We start from the raw sequence: 20,121 nt of genomic DNA, 5'->3' as shown, positions 1-20,121 counted from the left end.
ATCTTGGTGGTTTTCGTAGTTCTGGTGGCTTTGGTACCGCAACGGTAAATTTGGGGATCGTGGTAGGGATTATTGAAGAGCAGCTACTGTCCACCAAATTCACAGAGACAGTAGACTACAGTAATAATTCTACGGGAATGTACCAGATTTGCACCTGATCTCCAGTGTGCTCCAGGCAATCCGTGGTGGCCCTGGCCTCCTGCACCGTCCGATTGTCCGTGTTGGGACTCTTGGCCCCGGGGCCAGATTCGCACGGTGGTCTTCGCAGCAATTCCACCACCAAACCACGAGCAATTGGCCGTGGAGACCCGCAAAAACGCTCACCCCACGCCAGCGCAGGCCACACTCGATACGTCCCTATCGCTGCCTGGCGTCTGGCCCTCTCCAAGCCCCGTACGGGCCCGTGACGGCAGTTGGTGGCATATGAAAGCTCCACGTGACGGGAACCTTCTAGACGGTTCTTCCACATCTGCCCCTCCGCACGACCAGCACTGAAAAAAATTCACCATCGACATATAATTACCCTTCTTCCCATCTTTTCCTACTACCTACGCAAACATGTCCACTCCATTTGGTGTCGATTTAGGTAACGACAACACCGTTATTGCCTGTGCAAGAAACCGTGGTATTGATATCATCGTCAATGAAGTCTCCAACCGTTCCACCCCTTCGTTGATCGGGTTCGGTCCCAGAAACAGATTCATTGGTGAAAGCGGTAAGAACCAGCAAACCTCCAACTTGAAGAACTCCGTCGACAACTTGAAGAGAATCCTCGGCTTGAACTTCAACGACCCCGACTTCGAGGTCGAGAAGAAGTACTTCTCCGTTCCTTTGGTTGAAAACAAGGATGGCGGCATTAGCGCCAAGGTCCGTTTCTTGGGTGAACAACAGGAATTCACCTCCACCCAATTAGCCGCTATGTACATCAACAAGATCAAGGACATCACCTTCAAGGAGACCAAGGGTAACATCACCGACATCTGTTTGTCTGTGCCTACCTGGTACACCGAAAAGCAGCGTCGTGCTGCCTCTGACGCCTGCAGAATCGCTGGCTTGAACCCTGTCAGAATCGTCAACGAAATCACCGCTGCTGCTGTTGGTTACGGTGTCTTCAAGGCCAACGACTTGCCAGAAGACGAACCAAAGAAGGTTGCCTTTGTTGACATCGGTCACTCTTCCTACCAAGTCTCCATCGCTGCTGTCAAGAAGGGTGAATTGAAGATCTTGGGTTCCGCCTACGACAAGCACTTTGGTGGTAGAGACTTCGACTACGCCATTGCTGAGCACTTTGCTAACGAATTCAAGACCAAGTACAAGATCGACGTCCACGAAAACCCTAAGGCTTTCTACAGAGTTTTGACCGCCGCTGAAAAGTTGAAGAAGGTCTTGTCTGCTAACACCCAAGCTCCTTTCAACATTGAGTCCCTCATGAACGATATCGATGTCTCTTCCTCCTTGACCAGAGAAGAATTGGAAGAATACGTCCAACCATTGTTGGAGAGAGTTCACATTCCAATTGAAACTGCTTTGAAGGAGGCCGGTTTGAAGGCTGAAGAAATCGACTCCATTGAGGTTATTGGTGGTTGTACCAGAGTTCCATCCTTGAAGGCCAAGTTGACCGAAATCTTCGGAAAGCAATTGTCCTTCACCTTGAACCAAGACGAAGCCATTGCTAGAGGTAATGCTTTCATCTGTGCTACTCACTCCCCAACCGTTAGAGTCAGACCATTCAAGTTCGAAGACTTCAACCCTTACACCGTCTCTTACTTCTGGGACAAGCAAGAAGAAGACGAAGACCACTTGGAAGTTTTCCCAAGAGGTGGTTCTTTCCCATCTACCAAGATCATCACCTTGTTCAGAAAGGGTGACTTCGACGTCGAAGCTAGATACACCAAGAAGGAAGAACTCCCAGTTGGTACTGAGCCAATCGTTGCCAAGTGGCAATTGAAGGGTGTTGTTCCATCTGAAGGTGAAACTTCTATTGCTGCCAAGTTGAAGTTGAGAAACGACCCATCTGGTTTCTACACCATCGAAGCCGCTTACACCGTCGAAGAAAAGTTGGTCAAGGAATTGGTCGAACAAGAAGGTGAACAAGACGAAGATGCTGAACCAGAATACCGTGAGGTTAAGAAGTTGGTCAAGAAGAACGACTTGCAAATTGTCCAATCCACCGCTGCTTTGGATGAAGGCGTCAGACAACAAATGATTGAAAAGGAAAACTCCTTGGTCATGGAAGACAAGTTGGTTGCTGACACCGAAGAAAGAAAGAATGCTCTTGAAGAATACATCTACGAATTGAGAGGTAAGTTAGAGGAACAATACAAGGATTTCGCTTCTCCAGAAGAGAAGGAGAAGTTGACCGGTATGTTGGCCAAGGCTGAAGACTGGTTATACGATGACGGTTACGACTCCACCAAGGCCAAGTACATTGCTAGATACGAAGAATTGGCCTCTATTGGTAACATCATCAGAGGTCGTTATCTTGCCAAGGAAGAAGAAAAGAAACAAGCTTACAGACAAAAGCAAGAAGCTGCTCAAGCTAAGGCTATGGCTGAAAAGATGGCTGCTGCTAGAGAAGCCTCCAAGTCTGGAGACTCCAAGAAGGAGACTTCAGGTGACAACGATGGAGATGTCGATATGGATTAGGTATATAGATGCTGTAATATAAATCGGATCGAAAGTGCTGTAGAAGTGGATAACAATAAGGAAGGCCAAAAGAAAACCAATGTGCTCAACTCTGGAACCAATGATCGGTTTATGGTTACGATTGGAGGACAAATAGAGTACTTACTGGGTTTCGACCATGGCAATGGATCTGAGCTTTGTTGGTAGTGCTTTTGGACCTAACCCAAATTCACACCATTGTATAGATACAGTGTAATCACAATGCATGGTCAATGAGCCCTACCCAGCGAATCCGGGCAGTTTTGAACGGCCGGAGTCCTAGTATTAGCGAAGCTAATTAGTGCTAGTTTATACTAGCAGTAAACCCCAGTAACATCTTTCTAACCAGAATTTCCGTGATACTGTCCGAGAAAATTCATCCCAGTTAATTGTTCATTCAGGTATTCACAATTGTACTTGGGTGACTTTTCAGGTCCATCATAACACTGCTGTTCACATATTACTGTTAAATTTTACTTCAAAGTCCCGAGGATCCACCCATAGCCCGGGGTCCATGTACTGAGAATTAATTCGAGACACCATGACTAGTTTCTGAGCTAATATTACTGGCACTCTATATCATGCTAATTGGCGTGTTCCTATTTTCTCGCTGGCACTTCATCTTTCACCATCCCCACCCACCATTCTCTCCTCTTACCCACCCACCATTCTAACGGATCCGGTATCGTCTCGGTGTCTTGGCGCTGTCATACCGAGAATCCTGGCCATGTGTCAGAACTCCGAGATCTGCAAGCACCGCCAGCGGCCGCAAAAAACCCACACTTGGCCCCACCTTGCCGTCGAGGCCCAACTATCTTCATGGCATAACTCCCGTGTCCCGACACTTCCCAGCCTTCGGCCAGGCGCTCTACACGGCTCGCCCGCCGTTAACCCCGTTGCTCATCTCGCATCTCTCTGGGCTTGTAACCCGCCACGTGACGGTTCTCGCCAGCTCACCGTGCTACGCATGACGGTGGGTCGTGGTGGAGTTCAGGGGCAGCCCGGGAGTGATGGAGCCACGAGGGTAGACCACCACCACTAATCACCAGGTAGAAATGGCATTGTCATCTAGCCTCACCATACACTGCGGTAGTCTCAGCGTAGTTGTCCCAAGCGTAGTGGCCCCAGTGTAGTGTTCCCAGCGTAGTTCCCAGCGTAATTCCCAGCTAGTTTCCAGCTAGTTCCCAGCTAGTGCCCAGCGTAGTGTCCCCGTTACCCCCACTACCCCTACTGCGCTCGCTACTCCGGCGCGGGCCCGCACCCCAATCGGTACGACACCAGCTGCCGATTCGCACCAGCTGCCGAGTCGCACCCACTGGCGATTCTCACCTCGCACCACCATGAAAAACTGTGCGAAATAACCACCATCAACAGATAGAGACACAGGCTAGAGCAGGCTGTAAGTCAGTGTTACCGTATCAGGAATCGAATCGCGCCCGCGGACACCGCACCACGGCGACTGAACACCCAACTGTCCCAGTGGCGCCCCCCAAAGACCCATCCGTCTTGCACAACGCCACTAGCAGATAATAGACGCCTAGCAGAACACTTCCAGAAATCAGCCAGAAAACACCAGAAAAGCTCCATATCTGCCACCACCAGTGCCACCACCAGAGCTATGGGCACCAAATCCAACCTTTCCATCGCCATCCAGGCAGCAGACTCCAAAAACACCAAGTACGATGACTCAAAGCCCTCCACTCCAGCAGCCTCCGACCTCCTCCCACTGCTGTTCAGCTCGCTCGTCCATCCCACCAGCTCGACCGTGCACGCACTGTCATCCTCTGCCAAGACGTTCAAGCCACTGCTCACTCCCTTGAGCACCAACTTCGATCTCGGCAACAACAACTCGGACGACGACAACGACGAAGACGACGACGCCGACGACTCCGACTCTAACACTGTCAACCCTGCCGAGGAAGAGGACCTCAAGGACTACGTGCCGGGAGGCTACCATCCGTGCTTCATAGGCGAAACCTACAAGAACGGCAAGTACACCTTGGTCCGCAAGCTCGGCTGGGGCCACTTCTCGACAGTGTGGCTTGCCAGAGACAACGACAAACAGTGCCATGTGGCCATGAAGATCGTCCGTAGCGCCAAACACTACACGGAAACCGCCATCGACGAGATCAAGTTACTCGACAAGGTCACTACCTCCGACCTCCACCACCCAGGACACGAGCATGTGATCCAGTTGTTGGACACCTTCACCCACAAGGGTGTCAACGGTGTCCATGTGGTGATGGTGTTCGAGGTCCTAGGCGAAAACTTGCTCGGCTTGATCAGAAGGTACAAGCACAGGGGTATTCCCATCGTGTTTGTCAAACAGATAGCGAAACAGTTGCTCTCAGCCATGGACTTCTTGCACAGAAAGTGCGGAGTCATTCACACCGACTTGAAGCCTGAAAACGTGTTGATTGAAATCGGCGATGTCGAGCAGATCGTCAGAATGGTCGAGGAGGAAGAGCACGAGATCAAGGTCCAGAAGAGAAGAGTCAAGTCGCAAACCATGCATTCATCTAAGCCACCTCTCCTCGCAGAAGCGTCTACTCCCGAAGATGTGGCGAAATTGAACACTTCACCTTCCTTGGGCAGAAATGGAAGAAGATCTAGAAGACACACTCTCATCACTGGCTCCCAGCCTTTGCCGTCACCATTAAGGTCATTCAACAAGTCGTTTATTAACGTGTACGGATTGGCAAACTCCACCTCTAACACCCCTGTCAGAAATACGTCGTTCACAGCTGCATCTATCAGGAGCTCGATGAATATTGAGCCCACCACTCCCGTGGAGCCCGTCACAAGAACTTCTTCCGGCGTGGATATTAACGAGAAAGATACACTCAACAGTTCGCTTTCCTCAATGTCCATCTCCAACACCTACCAATCGGGTCTCGATCCTGTTTCCATCCCTGCATCCGCATCCAACGACCATGACCACTCTCACATGATGGAAAATGACATCATCAACGAGGATGAGTTGATCTCTGTTAAAATCGCCGACTTGGGCAATGCCTGCTGGACCACCCATCACTTCACCGATGAAATTCAGACTCGTCAATACAGATCTCCAGAAGTTCTTTTGGGCTATCACTGGGGCGCCCTGAGTGACCTCTGGTCGTTTGCCTGCTTGGTATTCGAGCTCCTCACTGGGGATTATTTATTTGACCCAAGAGACGGCAAGACATACACCAAAGACGACGATCATATTGCTCAAATCATCGAGTTGATTGGACCATTTCCAAGATCGATGCTCAAAGAAGCATACTACACCAGGGACTTCTTCAACTCCAGAGGGGAGCTCCATAGAATTATCAAGTTGAAGCCTTGGGCGTTGAAGGACGTCCTCATCGAAAAGTACAAGTTCAACCCCAATGATGCCATGGAGATTTCAGACTTTTTGATGCCCATGTTGACCTTACAGCCTGAATTGAGGGCTGATGCCGGAGGAATGGTGAACCATGCGTGGTTAAGCGATGCCCTCGGGTTGGAAAATGTGGTGCTTGAGAGACCAGTAGGGGGATCGGGAGAGGATATCCCCGGATGGGCCAAGGAGATAGGTCAACTGAGTACTGGCAAAAAATACTACTAAAGGTAGAAGCATCGACATTATGGTGCATCACGATGAGTTATCTACACCTGGCATACATCATACATTCATTACCAACGATATTCATTTCATTATCATAGCTCGATCATAGATATACCATAGGCAGCGGCCATAGGCTGTTGAGACTGTAATTATATATTGTACTTTAGAATGTACCTATAGAGGGAAATAAGTAGACATTTAGGAAAGAAAATGCAACATGTCAGACTAATTGTAAGAGTTGAAAATGGAGCAAGTGTCCACAATAGAATTAACATTTTTTAAGAAGCAATTTATTAAATTCATAATCGACAACTCATTGATCTCAAGTGGGAAATATCCTGAGACAAGTTTCCGATCACCCACCAATAGTCAAAGGCCGTTGGTGGACAAGCCCAATGAAGTACGATCGTAAAATATTGAATTTACAATGAGAGTGGCCGTTACTTGATTAGTACGGAATAATCGATAGATTAATTGGCTAATGAAAAACAGAATAAGATCCAATAGATTTACATGGGAGTTGGAAAATTCATAGCACAACTATCGAAGAAGAAAACAGGGGACGTGTTGATTATCAATATCTTTATTGATTTTGTATGAGATTATAGGTGGATGAAAGCTTTAACATTAATCCAAGGATCTATTTTCGTTTTAAATTAATTTTATAGAAGGAAAAATCCAACTTATATTTCAATATTCTCTATCCGTATCAGTAGCCCAATAATAAAATACATTATCAATATGTCCTCAATAAAGCACGTCAAAGAATAAGTGACAAGTGCCTAGGTATTCAGAGCTTGTCACACTTTTAAATAGTTGGAAACCGGAACTGCCTGACTTGCTCGAGCCAAGTATCCTGTTTGGACGGTGTAAAAAATCAGAGATTGTTAATAATCTTGTAGCATAAATTCATTTGAAAACCATTTTATCATGCTAAGAAGCGGTTGTTTAGGGGAAGGGGCAACCTTGGTTCTGTTCTCAAAGCGTCAAGAGAAGAGAAAGAATGTACACGATTTTTAGTGTATTTAATTTGTAAGCTCTAGATATAGCAGTCTGATGTTACACGCGTAGTTTATGAATAGTTCCTTCTACCAGAAGGTACGGAGAATAAACAGGAATGTTACACGGAGGCAGAGGCTTGATCTAAGATACTTAGTTGTATAAAATTCACCTATTTTAAGGCCTGTTATATTGCTCGGCCCTACAAGGAAATTGCTGTAGCCTCCGTATAAAATTGTAAATAATTATTAATTCAGGACCTTTACATTTTGTTATATGCATTTGCAACCTGAATTCCACTGTTATGCCTTCTCTGTCATACTCACATGAAGATTCATTCCTCCATAATCACTGCTCTGGGAACAATACGACTATTCTAAACTTATGTTAAGAAGAACAAAACTTCCTTGACTTATTCATATATACCTTCTAGCCGTCACTCTAGCATTGTGAGATACATAGTTCCAACTATACTAGCACACTATGTAATTCATACTCGTCTCGTACTTTCTCCTCCAGCACAGTATTTGCTAAACTCCATGAAGATATTCATGTCTCACTGCTCTAGCACTATGCAATACACTTCTATTTGAAATATATCTCCCTCCTCTAGCACCAAGTGCCCTACAATTAACCAAAAACATTCCCCTTACCCTACCTCTCCTGCCAGTACCTCTTCTTCGCTACTATAGAACACCTCTTCCATCATCACCCATCCTCACTCACCCTTCATACCCTCACTACCCCCGTCGATCATTCGCACCCAGCCCCACCATTTTCCACACGACCCGCACCCATATTCAACACCAGTGCCAACCTTCCTCCACCCCAAGCATGTTGCACATAGAACAGAATAACCTCCTCATCAAACAGACCCTCACAGACAGGGTGCTTCCTGCAGAGGAGGGCCTCAAGTCATTGGACAGAATCATCACCGACTTCGACTTCACCACCTACCACATCTCCACCTTGCCTGACAACAAGCAGTTGATCTTGATATCCATCTATCTCAAGTGCTGGGACGACTTGGTCAAGTACGGCGTGGTCGAGTACCTCAACAGCAAGTATGGACTGTTCGAGGGCTTGACGATCCTCCTGGGGGACCAAATCGAGCCCAGCTACAACTACTCGTTAGTGTTGGACTTGGGCCAGGTGGAGTCCCAGGCGGAGGAATTGAAGCTCGATTTGGTGGAGCAGTTGTCGTTCTTGAAGAGAAACGCCATGGCGTCTGCTTTCGAGCAGGCATTCGCCAGATACGACGAGTTGGCCGCTCACTACGCCACCAGCAATACCTACTCCGAGGAGATCCAGGCAGAATTGCAGAACGAAGAGGTGTTGGTCATCAAGTACCGTGGCTCCGACGAGTCCATCTACATCAAGCCATCCTTTGACAGAGTGACTGTGGTGTTTTCCACCGTGTTCCAGGACGAAACCGACAAGATTTTCGGAAAGGTGTTCTTGCAAGAATTCGTGGACGCCAGAAAGAGATCGGTGCAAACTGCTCCGCAAGTGTTATATTCCCATAAAGAGGCACCTTTGGACATCCAGAGTGCTGTGCAAGGCAGCAGAGATGACGAAAAGAAGGGTTACATCACTTTCGTGTTGTTCCCCAGACACTTGGTCAAGGGAGACCGGAGAGAAAACTGTATTTCGCACATTCAATTCTTCAGAAACTACTTCCATTACCACATCAAGTGCTCCAAGGCCTACATGCACAGCAGAATGAGATTCAGAGTCAAGGAGTTCTTGAAGATCTTGAATAGAGCCAAGCCAGAGAACGTTGATGAGGAGGGCAAGGTTATCGAAAACAGAAAAACTGCCAGTGGTAGAAGATTCGTTGCTTAGGGTGCTGCTTAGAATTCAGTGGTGAAGATGCCACTGGTAGAAGCTTTGTGCTTATGCTTGAAGGCACACTCGGTCACCACCCAATGACGACATTCTACGAAGTCGGTGTTCCTAGTTCATAGACTTCCATTACTATATACATGACTATTGTTTAGGCTTTAGGCTTCTTGACACCGTACTTGGATCTAGAAGTAGCTCTGTTCGCTACGCCCGCTAAATCGTAAACTCCTCTCACCAAATGGTACTTGACACCAGGAATATCTTGCACTCTTCCACCTCTGACCAACACAAGGTGATGCTCTTGCAAGTTGTGGCCCTCGCCTGGAATCAAGGCGGAAATGACGTTACCGTTGGTGAGTCTAACACGACAACACTTTCTCAAAGCCGAGTTAGGCTTCTTAGGCTTGAGAATCATCACTCTCAACACCACTCCCTTTCTGAAGGGTGCGTTCTCCAAATCTGGGGCTTTGGAGCTGTATGGTTTTCTTGGCTGGCCCTGCTTGCCGTACTTGACTTGGTTCAAGGTAGCGTATCTCTTCTGGTCCATCAAGGTGGTGATCTGGGTGGTTATTGGCACGTTTCTGGCCACGGACTGTTTGTACAAGGATGGGGCCAAGCTGGCACGTGCCAACGGGGCGAGAGAGGTTCTTAAACCCCCAATCAATGATCTGAGCATTATCAACAAACGACGACGGTTGTATATCGTGGTAGACAGTTTAAAGTGAAAATTTCAAGCCCAACGACATGCCGCGCGACACGGCGACTTTGGTGAGTGTACGACATTTCCACCATGTCGCACCAAAAACTTCTCATCCACTCAAAAATAACCGATTACCTCCACCAAATCAATACCTTAGCCATGTTCAGAAATGCATTAATGAGAGGCCTCAGAGCGCCATTGGCTGCCAGACAGTCTGCTTTGCCACGTGTGGGTGCTGTTTACGCCCCTGCCAATGTCCGTTTCTACGCCGGATTCCCAGCATTAACCAGAGATGGTGCCAAAGAAAGAATCTTGGAATTGTTGGAAGGCTACGATAAGGTTGACACCTCCAAGGAAATCACCGAACAATCGTCGTTCGTTCAAGACTTGGGCTTGGACTCCTTGGACGTTGTCGAAGTTGTCATGGAAGTCGAACACGAGTTCAACATTCAGATCCCAGACAACGAAGCCGACAACTTGAAGACCGTTGGCCAAACCCTTGACTATATTTTGGCTCAAGATGATGCATGTTAAATGGGAAGGGGAGCCGTCGAATCGTCCACATTTGGCGGTCTTGAAATCCGTCCAAACCTGGTGAAATTGTTGGTGCTGCTCGACGAGTGTCTGCAGTTCTTGCCACTGTGTTTGCAGGATTTCAACGGTGCACTGAGCTTGCAATGCAAGTGTCTGTATTTTAATAGGAATATAAAAGAAAGTTAGCCTTGAGTAGACACATTTTGGATGAGAAACATTTTAGGTAGTAAGGATGTTTTGGATATCGACATAGTGAAGATCTGGATGTGAGGAAGAATTGAACAGTCCACAGTAGCAGTACGACGCTTCCTTTACTCAAACCACACCCTTACATTCCAGAAACCTTTAATTTGATATCACGTGAGCACCATCACGTGATGGTGCTCGGCCAATGACAGGCCTAAAAATTCACATCAACAATTTTCGAATAGTCAATATAGATCTACAAAATGGTTTCAGTAAGTACTGCTGCACAAACAGAGCAATGCACGGCGTCCCGCAATTGCAACACTATCAGGTGTCTGACCATATCCTTTGCTTGAAATAAAATTTTTCCTTCACTTCAAGCCATCCAGAAGTCACCAGGCAGGAATTTCACCAACACATTAAGAACAACAAGTATGATAAATTACATCTATGGTTCCCATCAAGATGACGTCCATATCGAAGCTTGCACAAAGCTACAACTTTCTGTCGACCCACCACGCCATTGCTCATCTCTTTGCTATCATCACATACTAACCTACAGTACATTAGAGGACCAGCCTACAAGTCTGCCCAAGCTTTATCCGGTATCAACGTCGCTGCCATCAAGGCCTACCTCCCAAACTTGGCTTTTTGGGGTGCTGCTGCCGGTGCTGGTGTTGCCACTTTCACTGAAGGTGTCCCATTGTTCCAAACCACCTTCTACGAAAAGATCCCATACTTCGGTAACCACTGGATCTACAACCCAGACCCAGAAGACATCCCAATCTAAATCCACGCATACATATTGGTGTATATCTTTGGCATAATATAGTTAATTTACAAGAAATGTAATGATAAATGGATCGAGACCACTTGGTAATATTTAACAAGATCTACAGTAGGAACAGCAGCGTAGTTTGACCCACCAATTTGATGGTATATTTCAAGAACTGTTGACGAGTTCCTAGGTTAAGCACGAATTATGGACTTCGTTTCTGGTACAACTAGAGAGCCAAGTAGTTTATGTGCACCATTACCACTGTAACCAATGCCATTAGCACATCCTGGATGGAACTGTCGCCATCCTTGTTGAATCGAAGTCTTGGGGATATACTCTTCAAATGTATTGTCCGGCTTTTAAGGTATGTACCGAACTTTTTCAGTGGTAACCCTCAGTATATACTCCCTATTGATCAACTGCTCCAAACTCTCTTTCAAATCAACAATGCTAACTGGGTTTCTCTTCTCTAAGATGTCAATCGCCTTCCCAAACAACTCCGATACTGCTAACTCCTTAAATTGCTTCATAATCTTCATAAGAACACTGCTAAACTCTTCCTTTCTGTTTTTCTCGATTTCTTGCACGATTTCACCACCACGTTTTGCAGCTTTGGTTGTGGTATCTTTTGCAAGTGGTATTCTTATCCTGTATGACTTATCTGTGAATTGATAATTGTAGTTGTACATATCATCATTTCTGATCAAAATCTTGTATCTTTCAGTAGTCAAAGATGTGAGTATTCTAGTTAATAGCTTGGTTTCCATGTTCGTTTTCTGTCGTATTTGTTTGAACAGATAACTGTCTGCATCATTAAACAAAAGAATTACCACCGCTTGAAGGAGATTTACTGATAATTCTTTAACCCCCTTCTCAAACTCTCCATGGATAGTCAACTGATGTAATGAATAGTTGCTCCAGTCAAGCTTTTGGCTCTTGTGTCTTTCATTCAACTCAAGGTATTTCGTGCTGAATGAATCCAAGATGGAAGATAATTGAGAAGGAATAGCAGCTTCAGTTTCAAGTTTGGGAATATCAGGCCACTTAGATTTATCTAATACCAATGGATTGAATTCAATAACGTCACTCTCCAATATGCTAGAGTATGAATCCCGAGATGTGATAAAATCTGTGAATAAAGCATCCAAACCGTTAGAGTCGAAAGCTCCAACGAGATCCATAATTGAATCTGCCAATTGTTTCTCTTGATCAAAGTTGGAATTTCTGGCGAGTAATAATCTTCTCGAAAGATCCTTCTTGTAGGGTATAAGGAAATCCTGTTTATTGTTGATGCATTTGAATATTACTAAAACATTTGACTTGAACTCTTCGAAAGGTATATCTGAGGATGTTTTTTTCGATGATGCCTTGAAGTAATTATCACAATATTTTGCAAGTTGTAGAATGACGAAGTTGTTGTTTGGGCGTTTGTTGAAGGCATTTGTAAAAGAACTCCGCAATTCAAATTCAAACTTCTCGTTTCCATTCAAACATTCACCAACTATGCCATTAAACTTGGTAAACAAATCAACTAACTCATGAACTAAAAATTTGGGCAATTGGGTTTTGTTGGAATCAATAATTTTTAACACCTTATTGGATATCATTTGGCCCCACTCAAGTACGAAAATTGGCATCGAGTCAAGAGCAAAAGCCCGCTTGGAACTTTCGCTCCACGAATACACCAGTCTTAGCCTGTAATGATATTCGGGTTCGACAAGATAAGGTAACACTGAGCTGATAAATGTCTTGAAGTCTTCGAATATTAAGATCCAATGGAGCCTTAATATGAGGTTATTGATAGATTTACTAGAGTACCCACATTCACGGTAATACTCTTTCTCCCTGGAAGCCCTACGTACGACTATTGCCAAGTAGTCTTCCGGATTTTCCCACCATGTTACCTTCAAAGTATTGAATTGTGCAATGATCAGGTCAACGAGAACAGTATCAAGATAGGCAGTGAATGTTCGAGTGTAGTTGAACTTGAGGATTGCCTTGGTAAAATCCTTGATAAACTGTGGATATTCTTCATCCCTCTGTCGGTACTCCGCTAGAATATCTGTGTGTAGCTTTAATAATATCATTCTATACCGGTGATTATCAATAAAAACATCATTTATCAATAGATCCATACCATAATTCAAAATCTGGCTTTTGGTAGCATGGTTCAAAAGGTAGGATCGATCCAAATATAAGAATAACTTTCGAATCAACTTTAACTTTGATTCCCAGTCTTCGAAGACCACAAGGCATTTTTCGATAATAGTTTGAGAGTTGTCCCACATCGACTCAAGTATATTGGCTATCTCCAACTTGGTGTGGTCCTGGTAGTGTTTGTCTAGTTTCTCGTAGATCATCTGGGTGAGCTTAGATCGTTCATCCGATTTCAATCGACAGTGGGACTCCACGAGCGTTGTGTATGTGTGGTAGCTGCGCTTCAACGGCAAATTGGCCAAAATGAGGTCAACCAACTCAGAAAGCGTGGAGCGCGATTCTTGGATGAAAGCACCCATGGAGTCCACGAATTCCAGGTCGTCTTCGGGCTTTTGTCTCTTTTTCGAGTCGTCAATTGCTGCGGAAACAAGTGAGGTGGGCTGTTCAAGCGTATTCCTGATTGGCTCGGCGGCTGTGAAGCTGAAGGCCGACTGGGGCGCCTTTAATGGGTCCATAGTGGATCGGCGTAGGTTACTCTGGGTCGACAGTAATGTGCTTTCTTTGGCAACAGTGGTAGCAGTTCTGAGGCTGTGGTCCAGTTCTGATGATTTCAGGCTCTTGGGTGAAACAATGTGGGAGCTGTAATCAGGAAGCAGTGGTCTATGTGCCGTATGACAGACCTTTAATCAGTATTACTGCTTCTGTCAAACTCAATCAGCTTCTCTTCTGCTGGCTAGATGGTGCTTCGTTTCTTCAACTGTTGCAACAGCCGCTAACTCCACGATTTTAAGGATGATCTAGATTCTGTCTGGTGAAGGCTCTTCTGGTGCTTATCGCCAGTAATTGTGTGGCTTCCAGTTACTCGAGTCGATTGTCCTTCGCTCAGGTCGTTTGTCGGTACAATCTGCTAGGCTAATGAGGTCTTGTCTCTGATAGTATTCTCCTTAAATGATAGGAAGTCGCGCCCAGGCATGGAAATGATCAAAATCAGTCTGAGGATCAGAACAACCACGACTAGAACAGGTCTAGGAATAGGAAGGCCACGGCTAGGAACACGACTAGGAACACGACTAGGAATATCACGTACAGGCAACCACGTCTGAACATCTACATCTGAATAGTACAGTCTAGGAACAGTCCAGGAACAGTCTAGGATTAAGAAGACCACGAAATCCCCCTACAACGTCTGGCTGGTTCAGACAACACACATCAACATTGGCTACCATCTCTAACTACAAACCGTTCGCCTAGTACGGAGATAACTATCTTTTGAATCCTCATCCAACAACCAGAGCTATCTCATTCCTACCATGAAAGACGCTCCAGAACAGGTCACCGACCCCAAGCAACTCACCACCGTCTACAAGAAGAACGGATCTTTTGACAAACAGCGCAAAGTTCTCTTGGAAAACTTCAAGCAGTCAGAAACCCATGCCAACCTCCTTCTCAAGCTCAAGCTCATGGTCGAAAGCAAGGTCAAGCAGGACCCCTCCATTCTCATGAAGAACAAAGGCAAAATCGCAGCGTTGATCCAGGGAGAAATCATCAACGAGCACCTCGGAAAGAACTCGGGTGGCAGTGGTGGGCTTCTCAGTATCGTCGACAAAGACATCCAGGACAAGATCATTGACTCGCCCGATTTCCACCAGGAATTGAAAACAGAATTGAAAGATATACGAAGGGTCATGATGGGAATCAGTGATGAGGAGTACCAGAAGCAACTAGAAGAAGAGAAAGCAGAAGAGGAGAAGGAGAAGAGAGAGGCCCAGACCCTTAGCGCAGTGAGTGACTATAGCTCGTCCAGCTACAGAGTGAAGGGTTTGGGTGGCAATCACAGAATATCCAAGCCTCCACGGTTCAACTTCTCCAGTAACAGACAAAAAGAGGAAGACAAAGATGGAAAAAACGGAAAGGTTCCTTTTTTGATGTATTAAACTAGTAAAACAGGTCGTGATGGTCTACCACCGCGAACTTAGAAGGGTATAACAATAACTACTGATCGAATAAATCTCGGTGGTAATCAGCTGAACTACTCATCGGTTTCGAAAATTTCGGTAGCAATCAACATCAACTCCTCAACCACCTTGGACTTGTAACTCAAGTCTTGGGGACTCATGGAGTTGTCGTTCAAAATAGCCGGTCCCCAAATAATAGCAAGGTTTTTGGCGGTCATTCGGTTGGCGTTTTGGTTGGATGCAACCTTGTTTAAGTGGAATATCAACGCCCGCAAGGTGAAATATGCACCGTCTGGCAAATTGAACACCAAGTGGTGCAACTTTTTGGCTATGAATGTTTCGTCCAATGACTTGACGGTTTCAATGAACGACTGGTAGTATTCCTTGGTCAATAATGGCTCGGGTAAACTGGCAAAATAAATCTTTAACAATGAAGCAACACAGTAGATGTCTGCATCTAGCACGTTATTAGGATCAATATTATTTCCAATCAATAAATAATTGGTGAACTGCTGGTCAATTGAATTTTTCAAGTTCTGGACAGTGGTCTTGTTCCCGCTTGTTCTGTAGATCCCTTCGATATCCATTCCATGGCTTTCTATGACTTCAATACACCTTTTGACCACCAAGGGGACGTTGTCTATACCCGCAAACTGAATGACGTCCTCCACAGAAACACCAAATGTGGGCTGTGTGTGCTGTGTCAATTGGGTATTGAGTGTCTTGGGACCGTTCAAGTCTGAGCCAGCCTTAGTGGATGGATCCAAAGATGAGTAGGTGTAATTGGATGGAGTTACCAGCTCGTTGATGCTGCCAGCTTGAGCAGTGGAGTTTGAATAGGAAGAATCAGATAAGGGCTGCAACGAGTTTGCTGGAGGAGATAAGTTGTTGATTGTGCTGGCCTTAGGCTGAGAGTTGATGTTCTTGGGGGCACTGTTGTTCAAGAATGGTTTACCTATCTTCTGAGTCTTAGCAACTGAGGGATGCATTGTGTATTCCACCGGTACCAACGATTGGTTCTTGTGGATGTTTCCATGCTTGACAAGGTAGTCGTAAAGATCCTTCTCATTATCGATGGAAGATGCTATTGATTTCATAGAACTTTTGGACAGCTGGATGGGGCTGATCAATACTCCTGAATTCATGATTAAGGTCTCGTTCCAAGTAGCAAACTTTTGTAGTTGTACGTTCATGGCGATGTCCATTTCTAACACCAAGTTCTTCAATTTCTTGGACGAGGTTGGTCTGTGGTTCATCAAGATCTCGTCCTTCAATTTCTTGCAGGTGGTGACTTTGAGCTTATAGTCCTGGTCTGCTAAGTCCACTTTTCTCTGCAAGTCATCCTCCTGCTGCTCGACGGTCTTGTTCTTCAAGGAAAACGACTTCTTGTTGGGGTCGGACGTTTTGAGCTTCTCCAAGTCCTCGCAGAGATGGTAGTACTTTTGCTTGGCCTTTTCGGCTGCGATGATGGAGTCAATGCATTCCTTTTCCTTCTTCTTGCCCTCGTCTCTGATGAGCTTTCTGGACCTGGAAATGGTGCCGATCAACGAGCTGAGCTCGTCGTACATTACGTTCAATGCCTTGACGTACGAGCTTCCTGCACCAAACAACTTCTCGTCAAACTCGATGATCTCGTCAAGCTTGGCACTGAACGAGTCGTTCTTGAGCTTGCTGGAGCCCTTGATGGACGCACGGGCCTGGATGCCAAACTTCTTCAATTGGCCGTAGTGTTCATCTTCGATCTGGGCCTTTCTCTTGATGTATTTCGCGAATTCTTCTCCTGTGGTCAAACTTTGCTTGAGACGGTTGAGGAGTACGTCCAAGGACGAGTCGCTGTTGAGGATATTCTTGATCTTGTCTTGCTCTAACAAAGACTCTTCCGACATTGTGTATTTGTTTTTGGTGGGGATCACGGTCTGGAACAACCGTTTTTAAGGATTGACGGGGGTACAGACGGGGGGATTGGAGTTGGAAAATGGCTGGCGTGGCAATTCCTGACGTGGGACGAATGGGGCTAGGGCCTGGTGAGAGGGACGACGTGGGTGACGATGGTGAACAAGGCTTGGGTGACGGGCGAGGAGTGACACTTTTTCGTGTTCGGTGAGAGGATTTACGTAAGCTTTGGTTTGTGTTTACGTAATCTGGGGTTGGCCTGGCAAACTCTACACGGCTACGGATTGGGCAATTGGGATCTAGAACGGTGCAGCTGGGGTCATTCTGGTGGGGCTCGGGCCGCACGTGAACGACATGCCCACCGTGATTCGTACTGTGCGTTGAGATAGTAGCTGTGAACCTCGAAAGCCGGCACTAGGGCGGGTTTTTGCGCTGTGACGTAACTGTGCCGAAATGGCCAGTGATCTAATAATAGGACTGGCAAAAGCGAGTGATGCTGGACAAGTCTACAAAGCTGTCGGTACTGACTATTAGGGAGATTTCCTGAGCCATAGCTATTTCCGTGCATTGATACCTGAAATTGAATATTCGGGTTTGTTTCTGGAACAGCAACTATAGGGTGCGATGATAATAAATATAACAAATTCATTTGATATTATAAAATCGGTTATGAATGAAGTATCATGAGATAGATTACCTAATATGGATTGACTTCCATTCAGGAAATGGTAGTAAGGATGTTGTAAATGGGACAACCAGATAGAGGTACACGGTCTTGTAAATGCAAAAGAGCACTAGTAGGAACAGATACGTAGAGTAGACTGAGGTGTTTTGTTAAGCAAATGATCTCGTAGTTTATATATGACTAAAGATCTCGTGATAGGTATCCTCACAGGCTAACTACCAATTTTATTGTTTGATTCTACCATTGAATCCTGATTGGATTCTACCTCGAAGTTGCTCCTCAACTACTTGAATGATGATATCATTCTGGCTTGTTGGTCTTGAAACACCGATCAAATGCTTGGCGTTTTCTTGGGCTAACAGCTGAGAGTAAGAGCTCAGAATAATGAAAGAATCTTAATTTTCACTAGGTAATTATTTCCATTAATATTTACTTTATGTAACTGGCCAGACAATCAATGTAGTATATTGATTGCAATTAGCTCTTTTGGTCTAGAAAAAGCCACTGGCTCTTTTTTCGTCGTCGTGGCCAAAGGCCTTGATGCCCTGTTCAACGTTGGCCACCGAGAACTCCAAGTCATCGGTGGTGATCATATCCCAGAACTTGTAGATCATCATGAAGGTAAACACATTGCACAAGCTTCCGAAGAAGAGGCCGTCAATGTAGTGCTTGGCACCGTTGCAAATCTGATTGCTGAAAACATAGGTCAAGATCTGGCCAGCAACAAAGAAGAAAACCCCTAAGCCGATGGCGCCCAAGCCCCAGTAGGTCTTCAAGGCAAACACGATCAAAATGACCTGCGAAACCACGTACGCGGCCACAATGACTGCATTCAATACGTAGGTGACCACGAACAACGCCTCGGTTTTCTTGTGGTTGAGGGCGGTGTTCCAGCTCTTGAAGGTGATGATGGCAATGAGGAAGTTGGCCACGAACCATGCGAACGCAAGCAACCGCACCGTCCACATGGATCTTCTGGTGCCGTCCTCCCAGAACTGGAAGCACAAGATACCATTGTACAAGAGGGTGATGCACGCAGCACTGGAAAGGCCTATCTGTACTGCCACGAAGTAGGCGTAACTGGTGCTGGAAGGAGGACACACACCACAGTCCACGATTAACGACGACACAATAACTCCAATCATGAGGTAGGTGAAGAGGAGCATCTCAGTTCTGCCGATGGCAGTGTACTTGGCACGGACGTTGAACACCACCACCAAGGCCACGATCAAGCCTCCGATGTGGACGAATGCGTTACCGATCTGGAAGATCATGGTGTTAGCGAGCTCAACTGATCTGGCGTAACACACGGGAAGGATACCCTTGGAGAAGAAGTCGTCCTGTTTGGCAGACGCCACCACCGAGCAGAGCGGGAGGGCTGTTTTGGAGCAGATCAGATCGAACGAACCAAACGCCATGGTGAGTTAGGATGTGGCTGGCGGGTGTGGATGTGGTAGGAGGGAGAGGGACGCTAACACGGCTGGAAATGGCGGGGGAAAGCGGAAAAACGGTGGAAGCGACGAATGGCTGGCGCTGGGAAGGTGCAGCTGGTGCTGGAAGACAACGAGGGTGGGAGTAGCGAAGGAGGCTAGTGGGAACAAGACGAGTAGAGGTCTTCGGATCAGGTTAAACGCCAGGATGGGATTGGTTGGCGCACGCCAGCAGAATGTTTTGGTTTACTATTTTTACCAGGCTGTGCGGAAGGAGCAGAAGGGGTTATGGGAAGTTAGCGAGAATTCGTGGGGGTTAATGGCGGTTAGCAGAAGCTAGGGGGCTGCTGGTACCGTGCGGCTCGCTGTCGGGTCATCGTGGCAAGTCTCTTGGTTCATCCCAGCAAGACTTTAAGTCCATCTGAGGGTCTTGTGGGACTTCCAGGCAGTGCTCATTTACCGAATCGGGAAGTGTAATCACGAACGCGGCCCACATTTGGATTTTAGTATCAGTTTATTTGTATGAATATGTTTGGGTATTTGAAATTTTCGGAAGAGCTGGTAACAACATATGTCTAGTGTCACTATTGGGTGAAATACGTTACAGTAGCATTATTAGGTGAGTATACGTTACAGTAGCATTATCAGGTGAATATGCTTCACAGAAGCATTATTAGGTGAATATGTTCCAGGCATTTGATTT

At 46.1% G+C, this 20,121-nt stretch overlaps 10 protein-coding genes across 10 annotated transcripts; 6 read left to right on the top strand and 4 right to left on the bottom strand.

The window, feature by feature from the left end:
* The first annotated feature begins 519 nt into the window (after nt 1–519).
* On the top strand, nt 520–3,019 carry MSI3 (adenyl-nucleotide exchange factor). The gene has a single exon (XM_020206172.1). The coding sequence runs from the start codon at nt 559–561 to the stop codon at nt 2,644–2,646; it is 2,088 nt and encodes a 695-aa protein (XP_020066506.1). The 5' UTR covers nt 520–558; the 3' UTR covers nt 2,647–3,019.
* Nucleotides 3,020–4,282: 1,263 nt separating this feature from the next.
* Nucleotides 4,283–6,256, top strand: CANTADRAFT_3497 (serine/threonine protein kinase; the record flags this gene model as incomplete). The annotated part of the gene is made up of 1 exon (XM_020208614.1): nt 4,283–6,256. One exon carries the CDS (start codon nt 4,283–4,285, stop codon nt 6,254–6,256), a length of 1,974 nt encoding a protein of 657 aa, XP_020066505.1.
* Nucleotides 6,257–8,089: 1,833 nt separating this feature from the next.
* Nucleotides 8,090–9,100, top strand: ARC35 (Arc35p; the record flags this gene model as incomplete). The annotated part of the gene is made up of 1 exon (XM_020211335.1): nt 8,090–9,100. The coding sequence occupies one exon, from the start codon at nt 8,090–8,092 to the stop codon at nt 9,098–9,100; it is 1,011 nt and encodes a 336-aa protein (XP_020066504.1).
* A 151-nt stretch (nt 9,101–9,251) lies between these two features.
* CANTADRAFT_19022 (mitochondrial 37S ribosomal protein uS12m) lies at nt 9,252–9,647 on the bottom strand (the record flags this gene model as incomplete). The annotated part of the gene is made up of 1 exon (XM_020206394.1): nt 9,252–9,647. One exon carries the CDS (start codon nt 9,645–9,647, stop codon nt 9,252–9,254), a length of 396 nt encoding a protein of 131 aa, XP_020066503.1.
* Nucleotides 9,648–9,959: 312 nt separating this feature from the next.
* On the top strand, nt 9,960–10,334 carry ACP1 (Acp1p; the record flags this gene model as incomplete). The annotated part of the gene is made up of 1 exon (XM_020209011.1): nt 9,960–10,334. The coding sequence occupies one exon, from the start codon at nt 9,960–9,962 to the stop codon at nt 10,332–10,334; it is 375 nt and encodes a 124-aa protein (XP_020066502.1).
* A 742-nt stretch (nt 10,335–11,076) lies between these two features.
* On the top strand, nt 11,077–11,310 carry CANTADRAFT_44120 (ubiquinol--cytochrome-c reductase subunit 10; the record flags this gene model as incomplete). Its single annotated transcript, XM_020209055.1, has 1 exon — nt 11,077–11,310. A coding segment is annotated over one exon (234 nt), but the record flags the coding sequence as incomplete, so codon positions are not given.
* A 347-nt stretch (nt 11,311–11,657) lies between these two features.
* On the bottom strand, nt 11,658–13,970 carry RTT101 (cullin; the record flags this gene model as incomplete). The annotated part of the gene is made up of 1 exon (XM_020209137.1): nt 11,658–13,970. The coding sequence occupies one exon, from the start codon at nt 13,968–13,970 to the stop codon at nt 11,658–11,660; it is 2,313 nt and encodes a 770-aa protein (XP_020066500.1).
* Nucleotides 13,971–14,368: 398 nt separating this feature from the next.
* CANTADRAFT_106924 (uncharacterized protein) lies at nt 14,369–15,479 on the top strand. Its single transcript, XM_020206175.1, has one exon. The coding sequence runs from the start codon at nt 14,766–14,768 to the stop codon at nt 15,387–15,389; it is 624 nt and encodes a 207-aa protein (XP_020066499.1). The 5' UTR covers nt 14,369–14,765; the 3' UTR covers nt 15,390–15,479.
* Nucleotides 15,480–15,484: 5 nt separating this feature from the next.
* RGD1 (Rgd1p) lies at nt 15,485–17,296 on the bottom strand (the record flags this gene model as incomplete). Its single annotated transcript, XM_020208612.1, has 1 exon — nt 15,485–17,296. One exon carries the CDS (start codon nt 17,294–17,296, stop codon nt 15,485–15,487), a length of 1,812 nt encoding a protein of 603 aa, XP_020066498.1.
* A 1,183-nt stretch (nt 17,297–18,479) lies between these two features.
* CHS7 (Chs7p) lies at nt 18,480–19,406 on the bottom strand (the record flags this gene model as incomplete). Its single annotated transcript, XM_020209288.1, has 1 exon — nt 18,480–19,406. The coding sequence occupies one exon, from the start codon at nt 19,404–19,406 to the stop codon at nt 18,480–18,482; it is 927 nt and encodes a 308-aa protein (XP_020066497.1).
* Nucleotides 19,407–20,121: the final 715 nt, after the last annotated feature.

The sequence above is a fragment of the Suhomyces tanzawaensis genome (genome assembly GCF_001661415.1).
Source record: "Suhomyces tanzawaensis NRRL Y-17324 unplaced genomic scaffold CANTAscaffold_1, whole genome shotgun sequence".
Lineage (NCBI taxonomy): Eukaryota > Fungi > Ascomycota > Pichiomycetes > Serinales > Debaryomycetaceae > Suhomyces > Suhomyces tanzawaensis.
This window is presented reverse-complemented; position numbering and strand designations above follow the sequence as displayed.

Coding starts and splice junctions, on each gene's coding strand:
- CANTADRAFT_106924 (XM_020206175.1), top strand. CDS start 14,766: ATGAAAGACGCTCCAGAACAGGTCACCGACCCCAAGCAACTCACCACC.
- MSI3 (XM_020206172.1), top strand. CDS start 559: ATGTCCACTCCATTTGGTGTCGATTTAGGTAACGACAACACCGTTATT.